The sequence below is a fragment of the Triticum aestivum genome, chromosome 2B, assembly GCF_018294505.1.
Source record: "Triticum aestivum cultivar Chinese Spring chromosome 2B, IWGSC CS RefSeq v2.1, whole genome shotgun sequence".
Taxonomy (NCBI): Eukaryota; Viridiplantae; Streptophyta; class Magnoliopsida; order Poales; family Poaceae; genus Triticum; species Triticum aestivum.
In genome coordinates, this window is record NC_057798.1 from 104,955,172 (window position 1) to 104,983,021 (window position 27,850).

Sequence of the window (27,850 nt, forward strand, 5' to 3'; positions counted from 1 at the left end):
TTTGGCGAAATCAGTATGTGTAGCTTCATCGTGCAGCAGCGATAATGATGCATCTTCCAGGTTTCTTTGCAGTCAAAACATATAAGATTCGACTTTATGGAAAGGTCAAGTAACAATACAAACAAAAGAGTGGAGACGTAATAACTCGAGATATTACTCTGCTGGATGAAAAAACTGAATATTGCGTATGCCTTAACGCAAAAACTGAAACCGAAAGGTGGAACTTGGAGAGGCAGTCGCCTTCAGCCTGCAAAAAGGCACAAAGGAGCGACCAACTCAATTCAGAATCACGGCGATTTAACAAAATTTAGATCCTCTACAGGTCTGGAGCAAAACTGTATGAATAACCAAGCACGGTCTGAAGCATAACATGTTGGCCTTGTGGCACCACAAAAGAAGCCCCAAAACAAAATGAATTCCTTAAAACGTATATACAACCGAGCAAATGCTGGCACTTTCATGTATTAAGCAGGGATAAAACCGTAGTACCAGCTGATCAGCAGAGGATGATCAACAAGGAGAAACTAAGAACACAAGAAAAAACAGAGGCCAAACAGGGGCCAGATGCTACTAGCTAGCTAGCCGATCAGCAGAGGATGATCAACAAGGTTGCAGCCAAGTTGCGCCGGCGATGCGCCACTGATGAAGCGCCCTCTGGATCGCGCACAACATCGTTTACTGATGCCAGCTTCCTCCTGAAGACATGATTATTTCCCGGCCCATATCTCCCAGGAAATGAGTATCAGCACGATAATGATGGCCTTTCACAGGGACGTGATCGTAGCACCCTGCGGCCATGTCTCTGGGCTGAACGCCTCGCAGCCATACCAGTTGACATGGCAGCAAAGTAGATCACATGAGGATGATGTTCTGAAGTGAAAGCAAACCTGTCCAGAAAATGCATAAAGTCAATTTTTGATACTTACAAAAAAAAAACACTTCAGGATGCCAATCCTGTATATAACATGATCTATGATAGAAGTATACCTCATAAGAAGTACAGCGATATCCTTTGTGCAGGTACTAGCTCATGCTTAACAAGACAACGACTAACCAATTCACATCTTGGAAATCAATGCCGGCCTTTAGCTTGCTTGTTGTGAGCATTCTACATTGATCATTCACCTCCTCGCTGCAAAGCGAGATGTCCAACTCTTCGAGCAAAGGTGGGAGGCCCGCTTCCGGCAGCCTTGACACAATCGGATATCTTCATATCTTCAACATCTCCAGGGAGAGATGGTCGTGCAACTATATCTGTATGTCAGCAAACAGATCACGTCAGGATAAGGTTCTGAGGCGAAAGCTAGCAAACCTGTCGATGAACTGGCAAAAGAAAGCAACGCTGTATTGTAAACTCTGGCAATAGCATGATCTATGATAGAAGCATACCTCAAAAGCAGTACAAGTGTACAACTATATCTGTTGTGCACGTGTTCTTAACAAGCCACCGAGTAATCAGTTCACATATTGGTTGTCAATTTTGACCTTTAACTTGCTTGATGCTAGCGATTTGGATTGAAGTTTCAGCTCCTCACTGCCACGGAAGATTCTCAACTCCTCTAGAGAAGGCGGGAGACCCGGCAACCCTGAGATGCTCGGACAAAATGAAATCTCCAACACCTGGAGCGAGCCAAGTCTGTGCACGCCTGCAGGAAGATATTTGAGATACATGCAATCCTCAAATCGGAGCTCTGTGAGGGAACCGAGGAGCAGAAGCTCTGTCTCTTGCTCATCTGTTAGTCTTTCCGCTGTCGTTTCTTCCACAGAACCACAAATAACTAGCCGCTGGAGTGATCTGAGTTGCCTGCAGAACGACGTGGCAAGGAAAGAGAAGTCACTGATTCCAAGAAATTCTAGTTGAGGGCATAATTCGCAGTCCTGCGCTGGCAAACCCTCCAAATATGAATGCAAGCCAGGGCAATCACGTAGATACAGACGCCTGAGGCTGCCAAGGGATTGAAAGCCCTCTAGTGTACAGAGTGAAGAACATCTCAGAATATCCAACTCTTCCAGTGCCGTGCAGAAGTACAGGTCTAGAGATTCCAAATATTGGTTGTCACGGAGTTCCAACTTCCTGAGTGATTGTGAGCCCTCTAGCACGCAGACTGCAGCTTCACGGATGACCAACTCTTCCAATGCCGTGCAAAAGTGCAGCTGTAGGGATTTCAATTTTGGGACATGCACCACTTTCATATCCCTGAGGGAACGGCATTGCAAGACCTCTAGTATGCCGAGCGATTCACAGTCATATACCCCCAACTGTTCCAGTGCCGTGCAGGAATTCAGTTGTAGAGATTCTAAATTTGGGCAGCGACGTAAATCCAATATCATTAGTCCTAGCGCATGTTGCAGAATCAGAGATAGCCACTGCCACGTTATTCCACATGAAAAAATCTCTAAACATTCAAGAGATGGGAGGGCATTCCAATTTACAGCTGTTAAATCTTCATGGCTATCAGCTTGAAATAAATCTTCATGGGTATGGTCTGGTGGAACATCGAAACCAAAAAGTCCTGGACAGTCCACTATTCTCAGTGTCTTTAAGGATACAAGTTGACTTAATCCTTTGAATGAAATATGCGTCAGATTTCGGCAACGACCTATTATCAACTGTGTCAGGAACCTTGGATTATGGAATGCCAAAATATTGCCATCTAATACTGACAGGTTATCAGAAAACCTGTAAAAACTACCCTCTTCATCAGAATCATATTCAGAATCAGAATCAGAATCATCCACCTCAGGATCCTTGCCGATGGTTAAACTTCCGCAGGACCGTAAATCTATTCCTGGAAATTTTGAAACTCCACTCATGGAAATTCTAGAAACGGTACTTGAAGATGGTAAAGGGTGTGGTACCGGCAAAAGAGGACATTTGTGAATAATGAGTTCACGAAGACGTGGTAACCATGGCTTCTGCTCAATTTTAAATTTATGGCTGTTCCCAAACAGATCAAACACCTTCAGTGCAGGGCATTTCTTAATCATCAGAACCCTTAAACAAGAGTTCAAGTCCCTCAAGGAAATACAGGAGCATCTCTCCAACTTTGGCATTTTAATTAACACCAACTCCTCCAACGAAGGAATGGATACTTCTTTTACTTTTGGCATGTTGCTCAAGCTTAACTTTATAAGAAACGGAAGCCTTTCAACAGATGGAAGTATCTGCAATTCTCCACAGTTCTCTAAATGAAGGGTCTGTAAAGAGGTTATTGGTATGTTGCTGGCAAGCCAAGATGGAGAGGAAGCACCATTGTATCCAAATATCTGCAGATGCTTTAGATTGTTATGTGGTTGAAGACCCTCAAGTACCTCTGTTCGCAAGCACTGCTCTGTTTGTATGCTGGTAGAAGGTTCACTATGCAAAAAGCTTTTCCAGAACAAGTCCCGGTCGCTTGACCAGGACAAGTGCAGCTTTTCTAAGTGACATTTGTCTTGCAGTCCTGCCCCACAAACCTCCTCCAGAGTTTTAACGTTTTCAAGCTGAGAAATCCCTAGTTGAACAAGATTGTTCATGGATTTAAGTTCTGTAATCTGAAAGCCATTACAATCTTCTAAGCTGAAATTGTTTAGTTTCTGAAGTGAGGTCAGTTTGCCAACTCTAGCAATGGAAGCCGCGGCAAGATATTGCAAGCTCACAAGATAATTGATGCCATGAGGTCCATTAAGGGTAGTGTTTGATCCGACATCTAATGTTTGAAGATGGCAAAACTTGCTCAAAACTTGAAGCACATCTCTTTCACTGCAACCAACATTAACTTTTAGATAACGGAGATGAGTAGGATTTACCAAACTACACACAGAACGAAAATCATCTGGTGTAGCAGACATTTGCAGCAGGCGTAAATTATGTGCCTTCCGGAATATATTTTGGAAGGATTGGAAGAAGGAAGACTCGTACTGCCCAATTAAGATAAATGATCTCAATTTTGTGACTATTGATGCAATTGTGTCTCGCATATTTTCTACATGTATGTTCCTATGCTGAAGTCCGTTGAATACTATTGACAAATGTTGTACAGTTGGCAATATATCATTGCATTCTAGACCATCTATAATTGCACAGTCAGTTCTTGAAACCATCCTTGCAAAATCATGCATATGACCACACACGACATATGAATTTCTTCCAACTTGCTGAAAGTAGCCCACGTTCACCAAATCTGCCAAATAGTCCATTCCTATCTCCTCCAGTCTCTTACTTGAATGACTCGGGTTGATAAATCCTTGCGAAATCCAAATACGGACTAACTCCTCATCAAGAAAGTCATGGTTCTCGGGGAATATAGAACAATATGAGAAGCATTGGTGTAGATGGTAAGGCAACTGATCATAGCTAAGCTTCAAAGAAGACATGATGCCTCCACCGAGCTCCAGCAATTTCCAACCTTCTTCCTCGAGAACTTTGTTCCAATGATCAACAGTAAGATCAACTCTTAATAGTCCCCCTGCAGTTACTGCTGCTAATGGGTTGCCTTTTAGCTTGCCTGCTATTTTCCATCCAATGCTTTCTAGCTTTCCATACCCTTCACAGTTCTCATCACGAAATGCTCGTGCTTTGAGCAGTGACCAAAAATCGTCTTCTCCCAGAGCACCTAACACAATTGGTTCAGTCGTTCCTATCCTTTTTGCAACAGAGAGATATCTGGTCGTTACAAGGATCACATTGCCATTTGCATTGTCTGACTTGAAAGGAGCCAGTATCAGGTCCAGTTTGCCATCGTTCATGCCATCCCAGACGTCATCTAATATAAGTAGAACCCTCTTTGATTCGATATGAGTTTTCAAGACCTGCTGGAGTTTGTCAAGGCTGCATAACCCTTCGTGCTTTTCTCGAGGGACAATATCTAACATCTCTCTTGTGATTCTCATTTCATCGAAGCTGTTAGACACCCACACCCATATGCTGTGGTCAAACTGGTTTTGCACTTTCGGATCATTACATACAGATTGTGCGAGAGCTGTCTTCCCAGCACCTCCAATGCCTACAATAGGCACGACAGTCACACTGTCAGATTTCCCAGCAGTAATCACCTTTATGATGGTGTTCTTCTCTTTGTCTCTCCCATACACTTTGCCTTGAAGAAGACTTGATGTTCTTCGGCATGGATCTGAGGCTGTTCTTTGATGGAGAACTGAACTTGCACCAGAGTGTGACCCAAACATGTTGAGATCCTTTGTCACATTCCCTCGGATGCCTTGCAACTGATGAGTTATTCTCAGTATCCTACTGGAAATTTCGTCCTTATTCCAAGGGTGAGCAACAGCTGCGGTGATCTGTGTTCGCTCTTGGTTCGTTGGTCTGCTGGATGAATTAGCGAGGGTAGCATTTTCAGTAGCATCGTTTATGCTGCGAGAAAAAAAAGAAGGTGGGTAGGCTATTAGAACGAGAACGATTAAGCAGATGCATGTAAATGTTAAACATCAAACATACGGACGTGACAAGGTTCAGAGGGAGTCCCGCACCATATCTTCTAGGTAGTTTGGGTTCGGTTGTTAGCTAGAGTTTATCTTGTAATCTTATCTCTACCTAGCTTCCTCTCCAAGTTGTAATCCCTGTAAACGATCTCAACTGCATGCGCTATCAGGGAGGTGCGCTCCTGCCTATAAACACGTACAGCGTCCCCTCAAGTTGAGGTACGACGCTTTCCGCCATCACATGGTAATCAGAGCCATTCTCTTCCACATCGTCTAGATCAAAACCTCCACCAGTGCAATCATGTCGTCCTCCTCCGGCGCTTCCCAGCTTGGTCTTAGTGGCCAGGTTACAGAGAAGCTATCCCGCACAAATTACATCCTCTGGCGCACGCAGGTCACACCGCAGCTCAGAGGTGCAGACGTCTTCGGCTACGTCGACGGCAGTTCACCGGAGCCGGCCATGATCCTCTCCACCAAGGACAAGGATGGGAAGGAATCCACCGAGCCAAACCCTCTCCATCCCATCTGGGTGCGGGAGGATCAGCAGGTGCTTGGGTACCTACTGAACAATCTCACCAAGGAGGTGCTCGTGCAGGTGACCGCGATCACCACGGCGCACGGGCTCTGGGCGACGCTGTCAGGCATGTTCTCCTCACAGTCGCTTAGCTGCATCAACAACATCAGAACATCTCTGGTGAACGCCCAGAAGGGCAACAAAATCGTCACCACCTACTTTGCCGAGATGCGCGGCTTCGCTGATGAGCTCGCCGCCGCCGGGAAGCCACTCTAGGATGATGAGCTCATCTCCTACATCCTCCACTGCCTCGACTTGGACTACCAACCACTCGTCTCCGCCCTCGACGCACGCACCACTCCGGTATCCCTTGATGAACTTTTCTCCATGTTAAGCAAATTCGATCAGAGGGTGGCGCGGTACCAGGGATACTCTCGTCACCACGGTCCCCCTCGCTCCAAAGGAAAGCAAGGGAGTGGCGGCAGCAATGGTGGCTCCAATTCTCGCAGCGGGCGTCCCATCTCCACCAACAATCGGGGCCCCCGCGGCGGGTCCAACAAGTCTCGTCCCGACGTTGTACGATGCCAGATCTGCGGCAAACCAGGACATACAGCAAAAGATTGCTGGTACAGGTTCGATGAAGATGAAGCCTCCTCTGAAGATGATGAAAAAATTGCTGATGGTGTTGATGGTTCGTACGATGTCGATACCAACTGGTATCTTGACAGTGGCGCCACGAATCACCTTACCGGCGAGCTAGAGAAGGTGACCCTCAGGGAGAAGTATCATGGCAAGGTCCGGATTCATACCGCTAGTGGTGCAGGTATGAGGATACGTCACATTGGTCATTGAGTTGTTACTACCCCGCATCGTAAAATTCATCTTAGGAAAAACTTGCATGTTCCTAGTGCCGACAAAAATCTTCTATATGTTCATAGAATTACTCTTGACAATCATGTCTACATTGAGTTTCATCCTTTCTTCTTTTTTTTATCAAGGATTTGGCTACGAAGAAAACACTCTATCGAGGTAGATGCGTTCGAGGTCTTTACCCGTTGATTCCGGAGCTTAGAACATTCAATAAATAAGCTTGTGGTGCTATCAAGCTTTCGTCCACACATTGCACGATCGTTTAGGACATGCTTCATTTTCCTTAGTTGACCGTTTGCTTAAAAAGAATAAGCTCTCGTTTGTTGGTGAGCGCAATGTTGAGACTATTTGTAATTCTTGCCAAAAGGCAAAGAGTCATCAATTACCATATCCCATCTCAACTAGTGTTTCTACTCAACCGTTGCAATTAATTTTTTCTTATGTGTGGGGGCCTGCCCCCAGCTTTGTTGGTAGACACACATACTACGTAAGTTTCATTGATGATTATAGCAAATTCTCTTGGATCTATCTTAAGAAAAGATCCGATGTGTTTCAAGTTTTTCAAAACTTTCAAGCACTTGTTGAAAGAAAGTTTGATCCCAAAATTCTTGCGGTCCAATCTGATTGGGGAGGGGAGTACGAAAAATTAAACTCCTTCCAAAATCTTAGCATCTCCCATCATGTGTCATGCCCCCATGCTCACTAACAGCAGCTCTGCCGAACACAAGCATATGCATATAGTTGAAGTTGGTCTTGCCTTGTTAGTTGGTGCCTCCATGCCTCTCAAATTCTGGGATGAAGCTTTTCTGACTGTCGTACACATTATAAACATGCTCCCTAGTCGTGTCATCAACAATGAGACTCCCACCGAAAGACTCCTCCACACTAAACAAAACTATTCCTCTCTCCGTGTCTTTGGTTGTGCGTGTTGGCCCAATCTTCGGCCATACAATAAACGCAAGCTCATGTTTCGCTCAACACAATGTGTGTTTCTAGGGTATAGACGTATAGTGCTCAGCATAAGGGTGTAAAATGCCTTGATATTTCCACTGGACGTGTCTATATATCTCATGATGTCGTATTCGATGAGATAAAATTTCCCTTTGCTGACCTTCATCCCAATGCCGGTGCTATGCTTCGCCAAGAAATCCTTCTCTTGTCACCTCATCTAGCTGGTTATGATCAAGGGGGAACTAATAACTGTACTGATCATATGCTAACTAACCCTCCTAACCATATGCATGAGTCTTGTGATGACACACGAGCCCATAGCAAAGAAAACAGATTGGAAAACGGTGTAGAAAACGATGCAGAAATCTGTCAAAACGAGCCATATTACATGTGCCGCAACGAAGGAGGCAAATCTTCCTCGGGATCCGCTCTGGAGCAGAGCAGGCGATCCGCCGCGGGATCCGTGTCGCCAGACGCAGCACCAGGCGCTGCGCCAGGCGCGCTAGCACCCGCCTCCATGTCGAACGCGTGACCGACTGCGACTGGGAGCGGGATCTCCACCGGCCCGCGCGAATCACCTGCTGCCACGCGGCAGTTGGCGGTTGGCCCGAACAGCACGCACTTCAGGAGCCAACCCGCTGTCTACACACGCTGAGGCATGGCTCGCCCGGCAGGTGCGGGGCCAAGCGCAGGCTCATGCGGCCCTACAACGCCCAACCGGCTGGGATCTTCTGCGCCATCCGCCTCTTCTGAGCAGTAGCCGCGTGCCATAGAGGATCACGCCCATGTGTTTTAAGGCGTCCCGCCTTGGATGCTTAGGCGATAAGGCGCCCCCCAGCGCCTTACAAATATGCCCACCTTAGGCGCTTAGGCATCCGCCTTAGGCGCTTAGTCCCCACGTTCAGCCTGCCAAAGCTGCTGGTGCAGGCGAATATGCCTCGGGATCGGGTGCAGTTTTGTCCTCTGATCGGCCCATGGGATCTTCTGTGACGCAAGATGATCCTGTCTCACTACCACGGCGTACACGACTACAAACAGGGGTAACTAAACGTATCAATTACAAACACATAACCAAGTATGGTATGATTTGTTCTACAGGTGAACCAGGCAAGCCCAATACCCTTGAGGAGGCTCTTGGTAATGAGAAGTGGAGGAAGGCAATGTATGAAGAATACATGGCATTACAGAAAAATAAGACATGGCATTTGGTTCCTCCACAACAAGGTAAAAGTCTTATTGACTGCAAGTGGGTCTTTAGGATCAAAAGAAAATCTGATGGAATAATTGATCGTTACAAGGCAATACTAGTTGCAAAAGGCTTTAAACAACGGTATGACATAGACTATGAGGACACCTTTAGTCCAGTTGTAAAATCTGCCACTATCCGTCTTGTTTTGTCCATTGCTGTTTTCAAGGGATGGAGCCTTCGACAGCTAGACGTACAGAACACGTTTCTCCATGGTGTTCTGGAAGAGGAAGTTTACATGAAACAACCTCCTGAGTTTGAAAATAAACATGCACTCTCTCATGTATGCAGGCTTGATAAAGCATTGTATGGATTAAAACAAGCTCCAAGGGCATATGGTATTCTCGTCTTAGTAAAAAGATGCAGACACTAGGCTTTGTTCCTTGAAAGTCTGACACCTCGTTGTTCATTTACAATAAGTCCAATACATCCATATTTGTTCTCATATATGTTGATGATATTATTGTCACAAGCTCCTCTCACTACTAGGGAAAACCTTATACACAGAACTTTAGCAGTAGCGTGGGTCAAAAAAGAACGCTGGTGCTAAGTAGCAGTAGCGCGCCTGAGTAAACCGCGCTGCAGATAAAGATCTAGCAGTAGCGCGTCTGGCTGTAAACACGTTACTACTAAAATTCCCACGGCTTAGCCGATAGGCTACACATAGTAGTAGCGACCTATGACGAACCGCGCTACCGCTACTTTATTTATAGCAGCGTGTTTTAATACAAACTCGCTACTGCTAAAGGTTATAAAATTAAATGAAAAGAAAGTAGAAAGGTAATTGAAAATGAAAGAAATAGAATAAGGTGAAAGGAAAAAAAATAAAATGTGAAGAAGACTAAATGGAAAAGGGGAAAAAGAGAAAGGAGTAGCAGTAGTGTGTATCACAGAACACGTTGTAGCTAAGATAGCAGCAGCGCTTTTCCTGGAAAACGCTACTGCTACTTCTGACTTAACCACGGGGTTCGTCCTTCCCCACGCGGCCACTTCCCCCAAATCCAACTCTCTCCACTCTCGCCGCCGCCGTCGCCCGTCGGCCGCCGTGCGCTCTCCGCACCCTCTACGCCGCCCCGACCCCAGATTCAATGCCGCCCCCGCCCCCGACCTCAACGCCGCCCCGGACGCCGCCCCCGACCCCGACCTCGACGCCGGCCGCCATCCGCCGCGCGCCCGAGCCCTGACCCTGACCTCGACGCCGCCCTGCCCCTCCCTCGTCGCAGGCACCCGAGGTGAGCACGCCGGCTCCTCCCTCTCCCCTACCTCTGCCTAGGGTTTCTTTATATTTTAGTTGCATCAAATTAGTTAGGGTTCATGTAAGAGTGGAAACAAATCGGATGCGGATGCGGCTCAAATGAGTTAGGGTTCATATAAGGGTGAAAACGAATCAAATTTCTAAGATGAATCATAAAACGAGTAAAATTTGACCACTTATCTCTACTATTAAAGGGGGATCGAACGTCGTGATGGTTCGACCTCCTTCAATCCCCCTCCTTCGCTCCTCCCCTCGAGAAATCCCGCACCTAAAAGATCGCTAGAAAAGAATCCACGTTCACAACCAACCAGCCTCCCACCCCCTATGATTCCCACTTTTCAGGTAAGATAAAAAGAAAAAGAAAAAGAAAACGCTCCCACGATCCCTAAGGCGCCCGCTCAACACCCCCACGACCCTCCTCTTTCACTTCCTCTCACGAACGGCCTCCGTCTGCTCCGCCGCTGGTTCCCCTTCCCCATCTGCAGTCACACGCCCACACCACACCCCTGTTTCCTCCTTCCTTCGGGCGGTCACCTTTGCTCCTCCGCCTCGCGAACGGGGTCAGTCGATGTGGCCAATGGAGTTTGCGAGCCCCGGCAGGGCAGAGTCAACCGCCAATACACGATCCACCGGCACCCTCCGTCGCCCTCACACAGCGCCAGCCGCTTCCCATGTCTCTAGAGAGCATGAGTGGCCAGGGAACAATGGAGTAGCCGTGGCCTGAGAAAGAGAGCACAACGATGGTCTAATTCCTCTATGTCTATCCATGTTGCGTTGTGGTAATCTCTCTCTCTCTCTCTCCCTCTCTCTCTGGAACACACATCACACAGATTAATGAGGAGATGAATCAGAGCATCTCGATCATGATCCGTCTCTGCCTGGTGATCAACCCTCATCTGGTCTGACGTCCCAATCGTTGTCGTTTGGATCGATTTTCTTCAATTTGGCCGATAGGGATCGGAATGAACTGGAGGGATGATGTTCTTAGCATCCTGCTACAACGATGCGGATATACTCATTGATCTAGCCCCACTCGCCCCGACTGCCAGGACGCCCCCAAGTCGCTCTTCAAGCTGCAGGCACGCAATCCTCTGTTCCTCAACCTATTTTTCTTCTGCATTATTATTCACGTTTGGACACCTGCATGGTCAAATTAGAACACAAGTTGGTGTCCATAAGATTGAAAACACATGTGGCTATGTGTGTGTAAGAGTAATAACGATAGGCAAAACCACAACAGAAGTATCAACCCATATATCTGGAACATCCTCTGTGCCTGTGCGTACAAAAAATCAGAGTCCCAAAAGCTGATGGCCAGGGCAAGACCGCTCGTCTCGGCTTCGCAGAATCGCAGCCGAGGGCGACGGTGACGGCTGCCAGCTGCTCGTGGGGCTAGCGGAGGGCGCGGCTGGGGCACGTGGTCGATGCTTGGGACATCTGCGGAGCGGCGTGCGCACGAGTGTAGGGCAGCAGTAGCCAGGGTGGCAGGAGAGGACCCAGGACACGTTGTGTTCATGTAGTTTTCCTCTTTGTATCCTCTAGCTCTGACTACGGTTTCCTCATGCATCCTGTAGCTCTAAGAATGACTTGTGCAGATAAAGATGAAAAATCTAGGGGAAGATTTTGGTGAGCAAGAAGAACAAGGTAATTTATTTCTGGTCAACAAAACAAGTTTGTTCCTACACTTTCATGTTATGATTAGTGCTTATTCACTAACAATGGAAGTACTGATGGGTATAGCATGGTCTGACCAAGAGAAAGAATACTTTTCTACAGGCTATTTTATTAATGATAATGATAAAATATCATCATGGAATATTAATATAAGATCATAGTACGTACTTTCTTTGCTTGATATATGTATATTACATTCTGTATGTATATGCTCATGCCATCAAAAGTCTTTATTTCCTAGAGATAAAACAGCTAGCTACATTATCACACATTTTATATGTTCGTTTACACTAATGATTCTAATATTTGTTTAGCAATCTTTTGCAGATTTTGAGGTTGCCCCATTCCATATTGTTGAGCTTCGTAAAAATGGAGAGGGGACTTGTTGCGGATTCATCATCTATGATCTCACGTTTCAAATTTCTCATTCCATTTTTTTCAAACATATTGAATGAGTTTGACTCTTAGTACTCTTACATAAGTGCCAACATTCATAATGTAGTTATACATGAGTTTATCATTATAATTCAAATACGGTTTTCTAATCTTTCACAAGTGCAACAAAACAGATAAGATATGCTACTGAGCTTTCATATTGGACCGTCAATGCTACTTATTGTAGATATGTTGCTACGCTCTTAAGCTTTCATATTAGGATTTTAACATTCCTTAAGTACTTCCCTTTAATTACTCCTAGCCTTCAAGGTATGATGATCAGGGTCATGTTTCACTAATTAACTGATGGGTTTGTGCAAATATTTTGGGATCAACTGAAAAGAAAATTCAACTTCTTGATTTCCCAATTTAGTGAACCAGATCAAAGAGTTGTGTAGCCATTAGATGGACAGCTTCATACTGGCGTAAGTATTCATGACGCTGTAATATAAGGCTTCTTTACCTTCTACTTATATTTGCTACTGTAAAGGAGAAACCATCTATCTTGGTGTGCCATTGTTTTTTTAAGGGAAGGTGTGTTATTGTTATATTTTGTAAATTGTAACCAAGCATATGAAAGATTTGGTATATGGTTCTGTTGGTCAAAAGTCATTATTCATGTTTCAAGGGGATGACATATACCTTTAAGCAAAACATGAAGCAGACTTTTGCTTTAGGTACTCCCTCCATGAAATATAATGTCCCTGACTTTGCTTCTGCGACTTTGGTCATTTCTATATACAAAAGTACATGCATTGGACATGTATAAATTGTATTGTCTTATTTTTCATGCAAAACAATTTTATTTCATATATGTTTATACTAATTTTGTAGACATACAATAAGTGATAATAATTATTAAAGTTGTGAGATGAAAATCAGATAAGTAGTATTAGAAAGGAGGGAGTACTATTTATTGGCGTCATTTAATATCTAAATATTTTGTTTCAAATAAACTGCCAAATTTAGTCATTAACTTTTCTTTCCTGTGGCATGCACGTGCCTCTAATCTTTATGGCGTTGACCGATGTACCTAGACTGTACATGGAATCCTAATGATCTTCACTGCCAATTACACCAGGTAACAAATTGCTTCAATAAATCTTTTGTCTGCGACGCAATTAAAATGGTGTGACGCGGACAAGGAAATGAATTGTAAAAGTAATAGAGTTGACACTTAAGTTTCTGATTCAATTTTAGTCTTTGAAAGTCATCATAAAAAACTTATTCATAAAACTTAGCGATCATAGAACTTCTATGATACGCCTAAATAAATAATGTATTTGCTATAACCAAACCGATCAGATTATCTTATACCCAAAGTAAGCACATCAAACATTGAATAGTGCAATGATTTGATTGGTTACATCATTATTTTTTGATATCTCCCGTGGCAATGCACGGGCATTCGACTAGTTTCACTTTATAGTTGGATAATTGAAATATCCGCTACCACTTTCCACCCCTATAGGTTCATCAAATTAGATGGTAATTAGGGCAGTAGTTGGACAGAAAACACGCTGCAAGTAGTTACCTTAGCAGTAGCGTGGTAGTGAACAAACGCTGCAGCTATTTGTACTAGCATTAGCGTGTGCGGGCACGCGTTACTGCTAAGCAATAGCTGTAGCGCCTTATTAGTAGCGCGCTTACCCGCGCTACTAATGAGCACAAAACCAGCGCTACTGCTAGGGTTTTCCCTAGTAGTGTCTAATGAAGCAATCACATGACTTTTGAAGGACTTAAGCACTGAATTTGCTCTCAAGCACCTTGGAGATTTGCACTATTTCCTAGGGATTGAAGTAAAGAAGCACAAGGATGGACTTCATCTCTCCCAGGAAAAATATGCAAATGAGTTGGTAAGAAAAGCTGGATTGCAAGGTTGTAAGCCTACACCCACTCCTTTGTCTAGTACAGAAAAGTTGTCTCTCACAGAAGGAACACTCTTAAGTTCAGAGGACAGTACAAAATACAGAAGTCTTGTAGGTGCACTCCAATACTTGACACTCACACGACCTGATATTTCTTTTGCTGTCAACAAAGTGTGTCAGTTCTTTCATGCACCAACCACAGTTCATTTGACTGCTGCTAAACGTATAGTCAGGTATGTGAAAAATACTATGAGCATTGGTCTTAACTTTAGCACGTCATCTTTCACTCTTGTTAGTGCCTTTTCTGACTCAGATTGGGCAGGATGTTTGGATGATAGATGCTCAACTGGTGGTTTTGCTGTATTTTTTGGACCCAATCTAATATCATGGTGTGCCAGAAAACAAGCTACAGTTCCAGGTCTAGTATAGAGGCAGAGTACAAGGCGCTGGCCAATGCCACGGCAGAAATCATATGGGCACAGTCCATTCTTAAGGAACTTGGTGTGAAAAGTACTCAAGCTCCTTGTCTGTGGTGTGATAATTTGGGTGCCACTTATCTCTCAGCAAATCCAGTCTTTCATGCAAGAACAACACATATTGATATAGATTTTCATTTTGTCAGAGAAAGAGTTGCTAATAAACTCTTAGGCATTCGATTTCATACACTCCAAGGATCAAATTGCGGATGGGTTTACAAAAGCCTTGCCTACACGAAGTTTTGGAGACTTCAAGCATAATCTCAACTTGATGAAGTTGTGATTAAGGGAGGGTGTTAAACATCAAACATACGTACATGACAAGGTTCAGAGGGAGTCCCGCACCATATCTTGTAGGTAGTTTGGGTTCGTTGTTAGCTAGAGTTTATCTTGTAATCTTATCTCTACCTTGCTTCCTCTCCAAGTTGTAATCTCCTGTAAACGATCTCAACTGTATGCGCTATCAGGGAGGTGCGCCCCTGCCTATAAACACGTACGGCGTCCCCTCGAGTTGAGGTACGATGCTTTCCGCCAACGCACAGTAAACACTTTCAAAGAACAGGAGGAGATGCCATCAATGTAGAATCAAGTATATAGCATTCCTAAAGCAATTCAAATTTAAGTTTGAAATCGTACCAGGTTGAATGGCTTGGCGTCTGGGGACGTGCTTCTCGTGTATTCTTACACTCGGCACTATTGACATGAGTTATCAAGACTCTTGTCCCTTGTGCACCTTTGTATTGAACTCTCTTTTTACAGTGTCTACATTCTGCCTGCACGGTCTTTCCATTATCATCTCTTATGTCTTCAAAATCATCCCATGCCTTGGACCGTTTTTTGCCACGACCGCTTCTTGGCAGTATATTATCATCGCCCCTCAATGTGCCATGATCTAGTTGTGCTACTTCATGCATGCCTTCAGGCTCCTGCAAAGTAACTGCGACAAAAGAAGAGGGCTATTAGCATGGTCCTGTTGGACAAGAAAAAGATTTTACCGAGGTTGAGTGGAGGTCGTTTTGTGGCTAACCGGGGGTAGTCATTGCAGCTGGGGTACAAGGCTGAGTGACATCGTCGGAGGCGAAGCAATTGTGCGTGTTGGACGAAGATGGCAGCAGGTGTTGGCCTGTTGGAAGATGGATACAACGTTGGTGACTGAAACAGAGCTAATTTGATGTTTTTTAGAAAACAATACTTGCTCGGTCTTGAACTGAGGCCCTTAGAGTCATACAACACGAGATCCAAGGTGCACACAACAAAGAGCAAGCACAAAAAAAAACTAAAAACAAAATATTCAATACAGGGTCACTAGTGACCAATCAAGCGTCGCGGCGCTGACCGAACAAGGCCTGGACATGTGAAGGCCGGTTGCTGGAGAGGTCTGCCATCTGCCAGCCTGAGCTGCATGAACGGATCGACGGTTGGCTCCCCTAGCTAACTAGAGATGATACCCTGCGTGTTGCTGCGGGTATTCATTGAAATTATTTCAATTAGACTTGATTGTATAAAACATTACTATTTCGATAACAATATAATAATAGAAACTTAATACATATATTTTTGTTGTAGTATAGTTGTAGAATATTTGTTAAATATAGGTAGCATGCATGGTGCATATTAAGATGCGTCTTTTTCATGAATGGTGGCATGGTGAGTTGACATAGTTGCTTATTGAGGGAAGTGCATGTTAAGATTAGGTTTTTGCCATGCATAGTGGCATGATGAGTTGCCATAGTTGCATGTGTAAAGAATTAGAGTTAGTGGAGATCAACTATTTAGGTATATAGGATTTGATGCTTGATGTGATCAACCACGTCAAAAGCTTGTGCTCGTCAGCCCAAAAAAATTGAATTCTAAGGGCAACTCCAGTTGATCCCAATAATTGTGTAACTCCCAAGAAGCTTCCATTTCGGGGTTTTAACCCACTCTAATCCAAACCCAAAAAGACTTTAACTCAAAAGTTTCTTTAGCTGACCCCGTAAACAACCCTCCCATGATCCCGTCACAATATATTGGCTTCCAACACTGCCACCGAATCCCCTCCCCAAAACTCTAAAATTGTGCGGGAACAAGTTTCCTCCCCCAAGCGCCACTGCCAACACCAGCCCCCCCCCCCCCCCCCCCCCCCCCACACACACACACACACCCACGCACATCCTAGCCAATCCAGTGGACCATCTGTCACGAAGATTGGTGGCAATGACAGTGACATCAAGGTGCCATCATCGAGGAAGCATGTCATTCCTGCCAGCTGACTGTGTCGACAAATAACGCTCCGCCGATCTTAATAATTCATTTCCAAATTACATCAGGATAATTTATTTGTTAAGAATCATAGAGACTCATTATACTGATAATGAAATAAAAGATGTTCTGACTGATTAAAATAAAAACAATTATGTTTAACCTTCAAAGAAAACGTTCCTCCATTGTTAATCAAAATTGAAGGGAAAAAGTGCACAACGTTACCACATAAATTGGGAAACTATCAAACTAAAATGGCGGATACATCCACTTCTATGTGTGATTAAGATGTATTGTTCACAAATTTCTGTGATAACAATAACGTACACATTTATATCCTCCCTTTTACATTGAACCTTGACGGCTCCAAATAAATCATATGCATGATTGCACATAATATTATTTTTTCTTTTTTTTCGAAAAGGAGGATTATCCCTCGTCTCTGCATCGAGTGATGCACACTTTTCTCTATGTCACAATATAATTTCATATATACCAGTTTTCAAGATGAGCATCAAAAGATCAAACTGTGACGGTGGTTCTCACAAGACGCAGGTAGCACACCGCAGAATGAAGCAGCGGCTGTGCTTCCACCTACTGAGGTTGTGACTAGGGACTAGGGAGGCGGTTGATGCCGCCATGCCGGAGAAGGGGCGGCGGCGATGCCCTCCTTCCTCGGCATGCAGGAGAGAGACCTGTGGTCGTGATAGAGATGATGATGTGATGTGTGATAGCCAATTCATGGGGCACCACAGGCTTAAAGCGGGGAAAATATATAATAGAGCACTTGCACCTAGGCCCTTTTTATCTAACCATCCAATTCCGGCATCGCGATTCGTGCAAGTACATTTCTCTTTTTTGTTCCTCCCACACAGTACATATCTTGAAGTTCAAACCTATGCAGCATGACAAAGCTTTCTAAGTAGAATCTAGGATAAATCTTTCAGATTTTTTTGTCAAACATAAATATACAAAATATTTTTTGTTATTAAATATCATATTTTTAATATTTATGTCGGACAAAAAATTCTGAAATATTTATCCTAAATTCTAGTTAGAAAGCTTTACCACGCTGCAAAGGTTTGAACTTCAAGATATGTTTTATATGAGAGGAAAAAAAAAGAAAATTTCGTATAGAAAGTTAGTTGTGTCGTACGAATTTTAAAGCGATATTAGAGAGTTAGGATAGCAGGGCCGGGGTGCAAGTGCTCTAAAAATCCACATCCCTTGCAGCGGGCCCGCATTGTCGGAATGTAAAAAATCCGAATTTGTAGAACAGACGCGGGATGGAAGGTGGAGTTAACTTCGATCTTTTTCATCGCATAACTTGAAAGAAATAAACTGTAATTTCACTGGAATTTGAAATAGAAACCATTTCTAGGAATCAACTTACCTCCTTCGACCTGGTGTAGAAGTCTGTAGTAGTCGAGCTCGTCGATCGCGTCATCGGCGTCGAAGAGCTTCTGCTTGAGCGCGGCGAGAGACCTAGCCAGCCGCCTGTTGCCGATCGCCCTCCCCTTTACATCAGAGACCGTCGCCTTGACTTCATCGATCTCAGATTTTAGCGCCTCGATGTCATCGGAAAGCCCCTCTCCACGGATCCACGCATCTAGCTTGTCCATCCGCAGGGTCTGGAGGATGGTATCCGCGCGCCATTGAACCGCGCCCTCCAGGAAAGCGTCTTCCATCGCCGCCCTCAAAGCTTCTTCCTCCATCTCAAAGCTTCTGCTCAGGCGATGGTCAACGGCGGAAGCGAGGTAGGTGGGAGGTGTGGAGTGCTGAATAGGAGAGCAGTTAACAGGCAAGAAGGCCGGGGATCTCTCTTAAGCAAGCTATAGGTGGTGGGCCGCAAGTGCATATGTGGGCTGGGCCCTGGGCTCCTGGCGGAACTCTTTTTTTCTTTATGAGGGAACGCAAAATTCTGTGGCGCACTACTTTACTCAAAATTCAGTTCACGCGTATGCATTCAGCATTCTCTATTTCTCTTGCAGCATGCATACACGGAATGCAAATATCCATGAGTCCATCCACCATACAACTGCCACAGTTCTTCAGTTTTCCATTACATAAAGAATGGATCAAAGTGTAACAAAATTCAGCCGAATTATTACAAGCCATGGAATTTACCGTGATCAAAAAGTATAAAAGTACAAACCTTGGTAAAATAATCCCAAAATAAAATTACAGAGCATATAATAGTGTAAACAGGTATAACATGACATGAACCGCTAGATCAACAGTGTTCCCTTGTGGATCGATGGACAAACTTACTGCATGAGCTTCTTCTAACATTTCCAAACAGGGAAAGCACCGTGATCATAGGCTCATGGCTACTACTTTGGTATGGCAAAACCACCCAGGCCACCAACGAGGATGAGGAAGAGGACGGAGATCACCATGGCCACCTTCCCGTAAAACTGCCGGCGACGGTCGTGCAGGTCGCGTGCCACCCAAAAGCCCAGCGAGGCCTCGACGAAACCGAAGAGCGCCACGGCCGTCAGCAAGGCGTAGTACAGGTAGAAGGGCACCTTGCCATGATGGATGAACATACCATCGGGCTTCTTGAAGACGAAGAGCCGCAGCGCCGCCGCGGCTTGGAAAACGCCTCCAGGGATCAGCGCCAGCGGGAGCTTGTGGCAGTCGCGGCCGGCCTCCGCTATGGCCCTCGCATTGCTCTCCACATCCATGGCTGGCTAGTTCCTACTACTACTACTTGTGATTTGTGAGTGGTCTGTTGGCGGCGTGTAGAGGGGAAAACTATCAATTTGGAGCTTCAGAGCGTGGCGAAAATGGTGGAGAGGGGCCATGGACTTTTATAGACAACGGGGTGCACTGGAAGACAGGGCCGGGAAGACGATACGAACAAGAGCACGAAATCGAAAAACACGAATCCATGTTAAGAGTCAGCTGCCAAGCTCCAGGCCATCCCTTTCTTCTTTATTCAGATTCAGACAAGAAATTTCTACCCCGGTCCAAATGAGCACGAACACGAGCACGAGCATGAGCACGAACACGATTACAGGAGCCATGGTTGGGTGATAGAGCGATAGGTCTCAACTGGCAGCAGCGTCACATGTCACATCAAAGCTTTGTTATATTAAAATTCCATTTTAGGCTCTTGACTGAGGGAAGCAATGGCAGCTAGCGTCACAAGACCACGAGCACAAGCACAAACACGATTCACGAACACGAACCAGGCTATTACAGTGGCAACCTCAAAGTCAAGCACATCCTCACATCAATCAAAGGAATGATGTCGTGCTCGATCAAACCTTAGCTACGTCTTGACCAAACACAATGGCCTTTGTGTGTGATGAGATGACTGTATTCAACTTCTGAAAAATAAAGGAGCGCCTATACATCATGCACCATAATATTTTGTTTGCATCAGCCGCTTTTGTTCAGGACCGTTAGATCTTCATCCGAAAACAGATTGTGCATTGTTTATCTTCACCTCCCTCTTCTTCGTCACGTAGCCGATGGCCGACCCAGCCCTAACCGCCTACCTCCGCCCCCGGCGACTGGCGGCTACTGCCACCTTACCGCCCCGCCCTTCCCTTTGACCTCCTACCACCGTTGTGCTGGCCACTGCCCCGACCATCCTTCTAAGTCTCGCCCTGATTAACAACTCCGCGACACCCCCCACCCCCACCCTCGACCCCCTGTTAAGTTTCTTACTCGCTCCAGCTGGCTATCGCCCACTCCCGCTCGTACATAGCTCTATCTCGTCGTGGTCGGCGCTCCTCATGCCGTCCCCGCCTTCGGTCTCGAGCGAAACGTATGACGCACAAAACAAAGGTATCTGTTAATTAACAGACATGGAAAAATAAAATTAGACATCTAACATGGGAGCATAAATACCTCACCTTTTAATTAAGAAGGAGAGAATCACCCAGTTAATTAACAGAAACTTGGCAAAAACCGTTATAATAACACAAGCAAGCACACTAGGCACCCTTGACCGACCTGACTACCAAAACACACTCCACAAGCTGGTTGCCTGTGAACATCATCGTCACCACTTCTCATCGAGCAAGTAACTTCGACTCACCACATCATACCACAAATGGAGCCGGCACCACTTAAGCCACACAAAGCACACTTTGGCGTACGCCAAACAACTGGCCACACACACCAGCAACAAGACGATTTCAATTTTGAAGACGAGCAAGATAGGTGAGATATGCTCGGTTGGCTCCGCAAGTTCCAACTCCATCGATCAATGTAGAGGTCGAGAGTGTCCTCCTTTTTGAAACAATAAAGAACTGATCTCTTGTCCAAATTAATACACATGTTAGATACAACAGTTTCAACTCCATCAATCGATTTGGACACGCAGAGACAAAGATGTATCTCGATGTTTACTCCCCTGAATGAGAGCTAATTAGCGTTAGAAGGGTAGAAATTCCATGAAGGGAATTTAACACCACAATGGATCACCTTCTCCTCCTTGAGATATTACCATTAAGGCAATTCTCAACTACTCGTGGTAGTCCCCTGTTCAAGAATTTGTCCGATTAACCAGTTAACTTGCCGATTAATCTCTACTCATAGGGTCACTGAGTAGCCGATAAACTGATAAATCGGCCAATTAATTGATTAAATAGCCGATTAACTTGCCGTTTAGCGTATTAATCCCCTACTCGCCAACCAACCGAGCGCCTACAAGTTAATTTCCTTAACAATCTGGTAGACTTTGAAGCGGTCTCCAAACCTTTACAAACAATGTGGTAATCACAAATCGATTTCTCATCGAAGACTCTTATCGCCTGAGGGTCTTCAACCTCCAAGAGTAACAAAAGAATGCCATGGATAAAAAAATGATTAGTTAAAGTGTAGGGAATGAGTGGATCTTGCTTTGAAATGTTTCCCTCTTGAATCTCACCAAGAATCTCTTCAAGAATCAGATGACTATGGTTTGAGAGAAGTGGGAGAAGTTGGTGAAGGCTAGATCTGAAATAAGTGCCCAAGAGGTGGGAAATACACTTTGGTTTCTGGTTGTATCTAGTATCTACACCCTATATGAGGAAAAAAATTACAAAATAATCAAAATAGTTCAGAAGTTTTTATAGAATTAACTTGACTTTCTTTTGCACTAGTATATGAATTTCCATGAATAAAAAACCAGGGTTTGACTTCTTGACAAAAAAATTATTTGCTATTATAGGTGACTATTCACACTATTTTTGGCCGAAATTTTGTTTTTTAGAGGTCAAAGGGGGGCTTTTCCTTTTGTGGAATGTTTTTTCACAAGTCCAATGGAAGGTCAGTTTATTTCAAAAATGTTTTCATATTTTTTTTTACTTACTTGCTAATTTTTTCATATAGGGTATAGATACACTCAGAAACCAAACATCCGCATCTCCAAGAGGTACCCTATCCGGAGCGGGAATAGATATCAGCAGCTAAGCGATAGCTTTATAGATGTCCGGCAGCACTGTGGTGGGGGGTGGGGGATACCACACGAGCTCATGGGGAAAGAGATTAAACAAGTAGACCAAAACGCCCTTAAACGTCGTTTACTCAGGAAAGTGCATAAGAAAAGCCAACACTACATGCATCATTCTTATTGTCGCGTTTTAGAAATAAAACACTCCATAAGCTTTTTTTTGCCATGAGCAGAAGCTTCTGCATACCAACTCGTCTGGTTGGTTTACTTCATAGAGAAACATTTCATTCATTACATTCATGCACGGTTCAGGAAAGTACACAAGTACATATTTCCATCACCACGGATTTGCATATGGCTGCATCTAGATGCTGGTTCAGTAGCTTATACGGAGAACAGGAAGCCTGCAGAACTTGGATAACGGCATTTGAAATGCCAGATTGTTTTTGCTCAGAAAATAACATCAACAAATTCCATATCAGCTAATGGAAGCCTATATCATAATTTGCTGCCTCTTCTACACAGAGTCCTTTTTGGCGTTTCTGTCCGACGGAAGGAACTGCTTTGCATAGTCGTGAACTTTTGACCCTGAACCTGACTGGTGATCATAGTACTCTACCAGTGCGGAACAACCCAAGGCAGCCAGGGTGAGGGCCTGAGCGTGAAGCCTGCCAAGGTACAAGAATTCAAATAAAATTAAGTGTGTGTACAGCCAAAACATGTTAGATTTGACTACACAGAAGGGTCAAGTAAACAATGCAAATTAATTGTGGAGATGTACTCCATTTGAAACCAAAAAAAATGGCACAAGGACATTGGTAGGATCTGACAAAAAAGTACTCCCTCCGTCCGGAAATACTTGTCAAGAAAATGCATAAAAATGAATGTATTTAAAACTAAAATACATCTAGATACATCCATTCCTCCGACGAGTATTTTCGGACGGAGGGAGTACAATGCCACCAGGGATAAAAAGGAAGTAGACTAGTAAATTGAATGAAATCACAGGAACCTACAAGATTAACAGTATGAACCTAAATGATTAACAGTACGAAGTGTCCGAAAAGTACTGCACAACAGCCCAACATATTACCCTGTTGAGCAAACCAGAATATTGCCTCTATTTTAGTGAAAAGTGGCAGGGCATCTATAAGATCAGTCAAGAACAATACAAGTAGGTAGATTAATGAAGTGAATGAGATCATAGGAACCTAAGCGTTAATAGTATAAAAAAATCTGAAAATGATTCAGAATAAAGATCCCCCCTTGCTAACACTCTCCCACGAAGTGGATCGCAAGGGCAAAACGAAAATCTAGAGTTGCTCTCAAGCCTACATCAAGTCAGAACCATACTAATCCAGATGCGTGTTATTGGGACCCAACTAAATCTGGATGTGAGTTTCAATATTCATTCTGCCAGGAAAGTTTTGTGTCATGATAAGAGACTAAGTACGATAAGTTTCTTCTGTCACAGTAGGAGTTTCTGCACCAGTGCAGTTGAAGCTGAATGCCCGGCTTGTTTTTGTTTAGAGGATCTATTTGGCTGCTTAGTGGACTCAGCATCAGGTAGTCTTGGGCCCTTGGCAACAGATTGTCTATCGGTTGTTCTGTCTCTCTTAATTCTACTGCTGAGGATAGATCTTATGTTCATGATATCATCAAGGATATCCGTGCGATTATGGATGCTCTTGCGGGTTCAAGAATCATGAAGGTTCATCACCAGACCAATTAGGCAAGAGGGAGTTGGGTTGTGGTTTTTTGCACTGCTTGACTTCAACCTGCCTATCAGAATAGATCACATAAGATTGTGATAACATTGATCACCGAATGCATCCCTCCCTTAAAAGAAAAATCATCTCCTAGAGGTAGGGTAATCGGTGAGTTCCTCTTCTAAAATATAGGAAGTCTTGCATTTCTATGAGGGATAGTAGAGATATATGTGTCTAAACACCTAATTGGTACACAGAATTGTCACCCTGTCACCTAGAAAGATATGTACAATAAGCCAAGCTTTTCCCTACATATAACCAGCTAGTGATATAAGTATTTACTGAAACTAAAGAGAACGGCGCTCATTACAGTTTACAAGTCCGCCGCAGGAAACTATTTCTGAACTCCTACATTGAACACAGTGATGAGGTTGACTGGCTGCAGCTCTTTTCATGAGTATACTATAAGCACTAATATGGGTTACAGCTAGTTGGCAACTGACACCGTGTAGACCATGATGTGAGTATACTAAGCACTCATATGAGTATTACCAAGGACTTCCATGACATTATTACCCCGAAGACATACTGGAAAATTAAAACTGCACTGTTCATGCCTCTGATCACATAAAAGCAGCTACCTCCCTTAACGAATTCACATCACTGTCAGTTTTGGGTTTTGGGATATTGTTGCATAAATAGCTCTAAGATCAAGTTAATAAATCTATTTAGAATGTAGTGTGTGCAGCAAGAAACTTGATTGAGAAACCATGCTCTGTCTAGGCATAATACTCCTGACTGAGGTGCCACTGATTACAGGGAAAGAAAATTTTGTTTCTTTGTTTCTGCATTCCGTTCAACCTATAACCACATCTTGTCCTACGAATCCATACCATCCTTGTGAATTTGTGATGCACTACTCCAGAACTGAATACTCGCATCGTTGTTTACCAACAGTAGAGGGGCACACCACAGCTACCCACCCATCAGTCCAGTACCCACCACAACTACAACTCCACGGGCATTGCTGATGGAGCTAAAGCGGATTTCAACTTGGCAGGCAAAATTAACACACAGTTCATGCATCATTGCTGGAAGTAAATCAACTTCAACATAGAAATTCAACTCGGGAGACAACAAGGCAGGTTGAAATGCACAATTGACAGCAGTTCCCCCTCCCACCAGACAGAGGAAACGGACCTGGCGTGGATGAGCTTGACGCTGGTCTTCATCCCGGACCTGGACCAGTTGTAGGCGATGGATCCCGCGATCCCCGTGAGCCACAGCGTCCCTGCAAAACCCAGCCGACCAAAAAGGGGATCAGATTCAATTCAATCACACGGCGAGGAACGACGCAAAACAGAGAGGAGGAGAAGCTCCGGCGGCGGAAGGGGAACTCCCCGCGGCGCACCTACGGCCCGCAGCTTGTGGTCCACGACCCACCCCCTCATCGCCTGCAGCGTCCCCTTCTCCTCCGCCATTACTTCCGCCGAAAGGAAACGAAAGCTTCTGCTATCAGACGGAGTTCTCCGGTTCCAATCTGTGTGCGCGTGTGCTTGTGCGACGGTGGGCTGGGTGGGGTGGTGTGGGGGGAGGAGTAGAAGTAGAGGGGAAACCGGTTTGGGGCTCTGTTTGTGGGGGCGGGCGGGGCGGGGGAGGAAATGAGTCTATTGACGGCACGATACCGCGGTCCGCTGTGGCCGGTGGAGGCGGAGTCTGCGCCGCCAGCAACGTGGCTCGTGGTTTTCGGCGTCTTCGTGGCGGAACCGGGCGCGGGGCCGGATATGCCCTGCGGGAGACCATGTGTGCTCTCCCGTGGTTCCGCCAGTGTTTTCTCTTAAAGGGCTTCAATTAAAAATTCATCACAAAATACTCCCTCCGTCTCACAATACAATATTTTACAAGCCAACATGGCTTGCAAAAATGTCTAATGTTATGGGATGGAGGGAGTACAAAACATCTCAGACATAATAAAAATTACAGCAAAGTTCCTAGGCTATCGGGCGATCATTGCTGCCGCCGGAATGAGCCGTCGGCACGTCACTAACGCCACTCTCACACCGAAGCCGCCATGTCGATGGCAGCAGGGCAGTCTTCGTGTGCGTGCCCTTAAGGACAAGTGCTTTGGACCCGCAATCGTCGTTGTTGATGACTTTGAATCGATCTGAAGAATTTGATGTCAAATCTCGCGTAGGCATTGTCATTGTTGAAAACTTTGAATCGATCTGAATAATTTGACGTCAAATCTCGCGTAGGCATGGTCATTGTTGAAAACTTTGAATCGATCTGAATAATTTGACATCTAATCTCGCGTAGGCATAACGAGAAATCCTAATCTCGACGTCCCAAGGAGTTGGCATCGACGTCAAGATTCGCCATGCGAGAGCGGAAAAAAGACGTATCATCGAGGGGAAGAAAAATTTGCCCTAGTTGCCATGCGAGAGTGGGAAAAAGACATATCATCAAAACAACCTATTTTTTTTAAATTGAGTAACTCTACACTAGATTTACTTAGGGTTAATTTAGTTTATGCCGCTGCCAACTCCACGTTGTCGAAAAATGTATTAGCAACAAAAGACTTACAAACAAAAATATCGATGCAAAAATAGAATGTTTAGATATACCCTCTCTTCCTAAATGTGTTATAATGGCATTTGTCGATGTATTCATTTCTTGTCCTTTTTTGTGGGTAGAGATATTCAATCGTGAAAGTGAACATTTTTCATAAATTTTGCAGTGCCATGTTTCTCTATTGCTTTCTATGATAATCTGTATTACGTTTAGTATCATTTCACGTGTCATTTTTAGGAAGTAAATTTTCTTTGGTAATACAAAAAAGACCATTGGTCTTAGGTTCTGTCGTGAAAATATTTTAAAGGGATGGTCTAGTCGTATTTCGCTTAGCAAGAGGGTAGATTCAAAAGTTCAAAAAGAAAAGATGGTAGATTCAAGAAAATAAGATGCATACCCAAAACACACCTTTCATAAATTAAACTTAACTAATTGTTGTTGCTTGCATGGAATTATGTTTCGACAAGCTGGGAGAGAAGGATGGACACGGTACCTCTTTTTGGTTATCGGAGGAGAATTGTCTCAATTTACTAGTCAAGTTCAAAGAGTTGTCATGTTAATTAGCTTGCGTGAGTTGTGTTTTGGTTGTGTGAGTTTGACCTCTACCAATCATCATCCATGATTTCATGATGGAAGATCATCAGCTTGTTTTGGTTGTGTGAGTTGTGCTTGTGATTTTTTATAGTTGCAGCTAGTTGATGGGGCACTTATGTGATGTTGCGAGACACTTGTTAGGGGTTTGTAGGAGTAGTGTGCCCGAGGCATCAGTCATTTTGCTATTATTTGTCGTTATGCGTCAATAGTTTGGGGAGTTGTCCGCATGTTATGTCGGGCTTTTGCCTTTTTGCTTATCGTAAATCAGCGTGTAATGATTTTTGTCAAGCTTTTCACTGTTCTTTTTAGAAACACAATACAGATGCAAATACTCACGGACACATACATATCACACCTGTAAACACACACATGCATATCTTATTTCTATGAGCGACTTCGAGAGACAGAGCTGGTTGGTCTTGAGATTGATGAAGTCACCCCAGGCGCATCGCTATCGACGGGAACGTCACCTCTCACCGAAAGACCAGAGCGTCAAAACTGAGGTTTTAATGTCTGATGGGTTGTGGTACCACTGTCCTTTTAACCGTCCAATCACGTGTTGATTCCTAAGCTTTTCGCCAATTAATCAGGCAATTCTCTTGCCCATCCGTCTCCGGAAAAAATTGCAGCGAGGGAAAT

The 27,850-nt window shown here is 44.4% G+C and overlaps 2 protein-coding genes across 2 annotated transcripts; both read right to left on the minus strand.

The window, feature by feature from the left end:
- Nucleotides 1–357: 357 nt before the first annotated feature.
- LOC123043729 (putative disease resistance protein RGA4) lies at nt 358–18,728 on the minus strand. Its single transcript, XM_044466268.1, has 6 exons — nt 18,342–18,728; nt 15,735–15,830; nt 15,344–15,644; nt 1,390–5,350; nt 988–1,254; nt 358–887 (listed from the first exon to the last, which is right to left on the minus strand). Exons 1-4 carry the CDS (start codon nt 18,661–18,663, stop codon nt 1,456–1,458), a joined length of 4,614 nt encoding a protein of 1,537 aa, XP_044322203.1. The 5' UTR covers nt 18,664–18,728; the 3' UTR covers nt 358–887; nt 988–1,254; nt 1,390–1,455.
- A 3,772-nt stretch (nt 18,729–22,500) lies between these two features.
- Nucleotides 22,501–25,687, minus strand: LOC123043730 (uncharacterized). The gene is made up of 3 exons (XM_044466269.1): nt 25,458–25,687; nt 25,247–25,337; nt 22,501–23,005 (listed from the first exon to the last, which is right to left on the minus strand). Exons 1-3 carry the CDS (start codon nt 25,525–25,527, stop codon nt 22,855–22,857), a joined length of 312 nt encoding a protein of 103 aa, XP_044322204.1. The 5' UTR covers nt 25,528–25,687; the 3' UTR covers nt 22,501–22,854.
- Nucleotides 25,688–27,850: the final 2,163 nt, after the last annotated feature.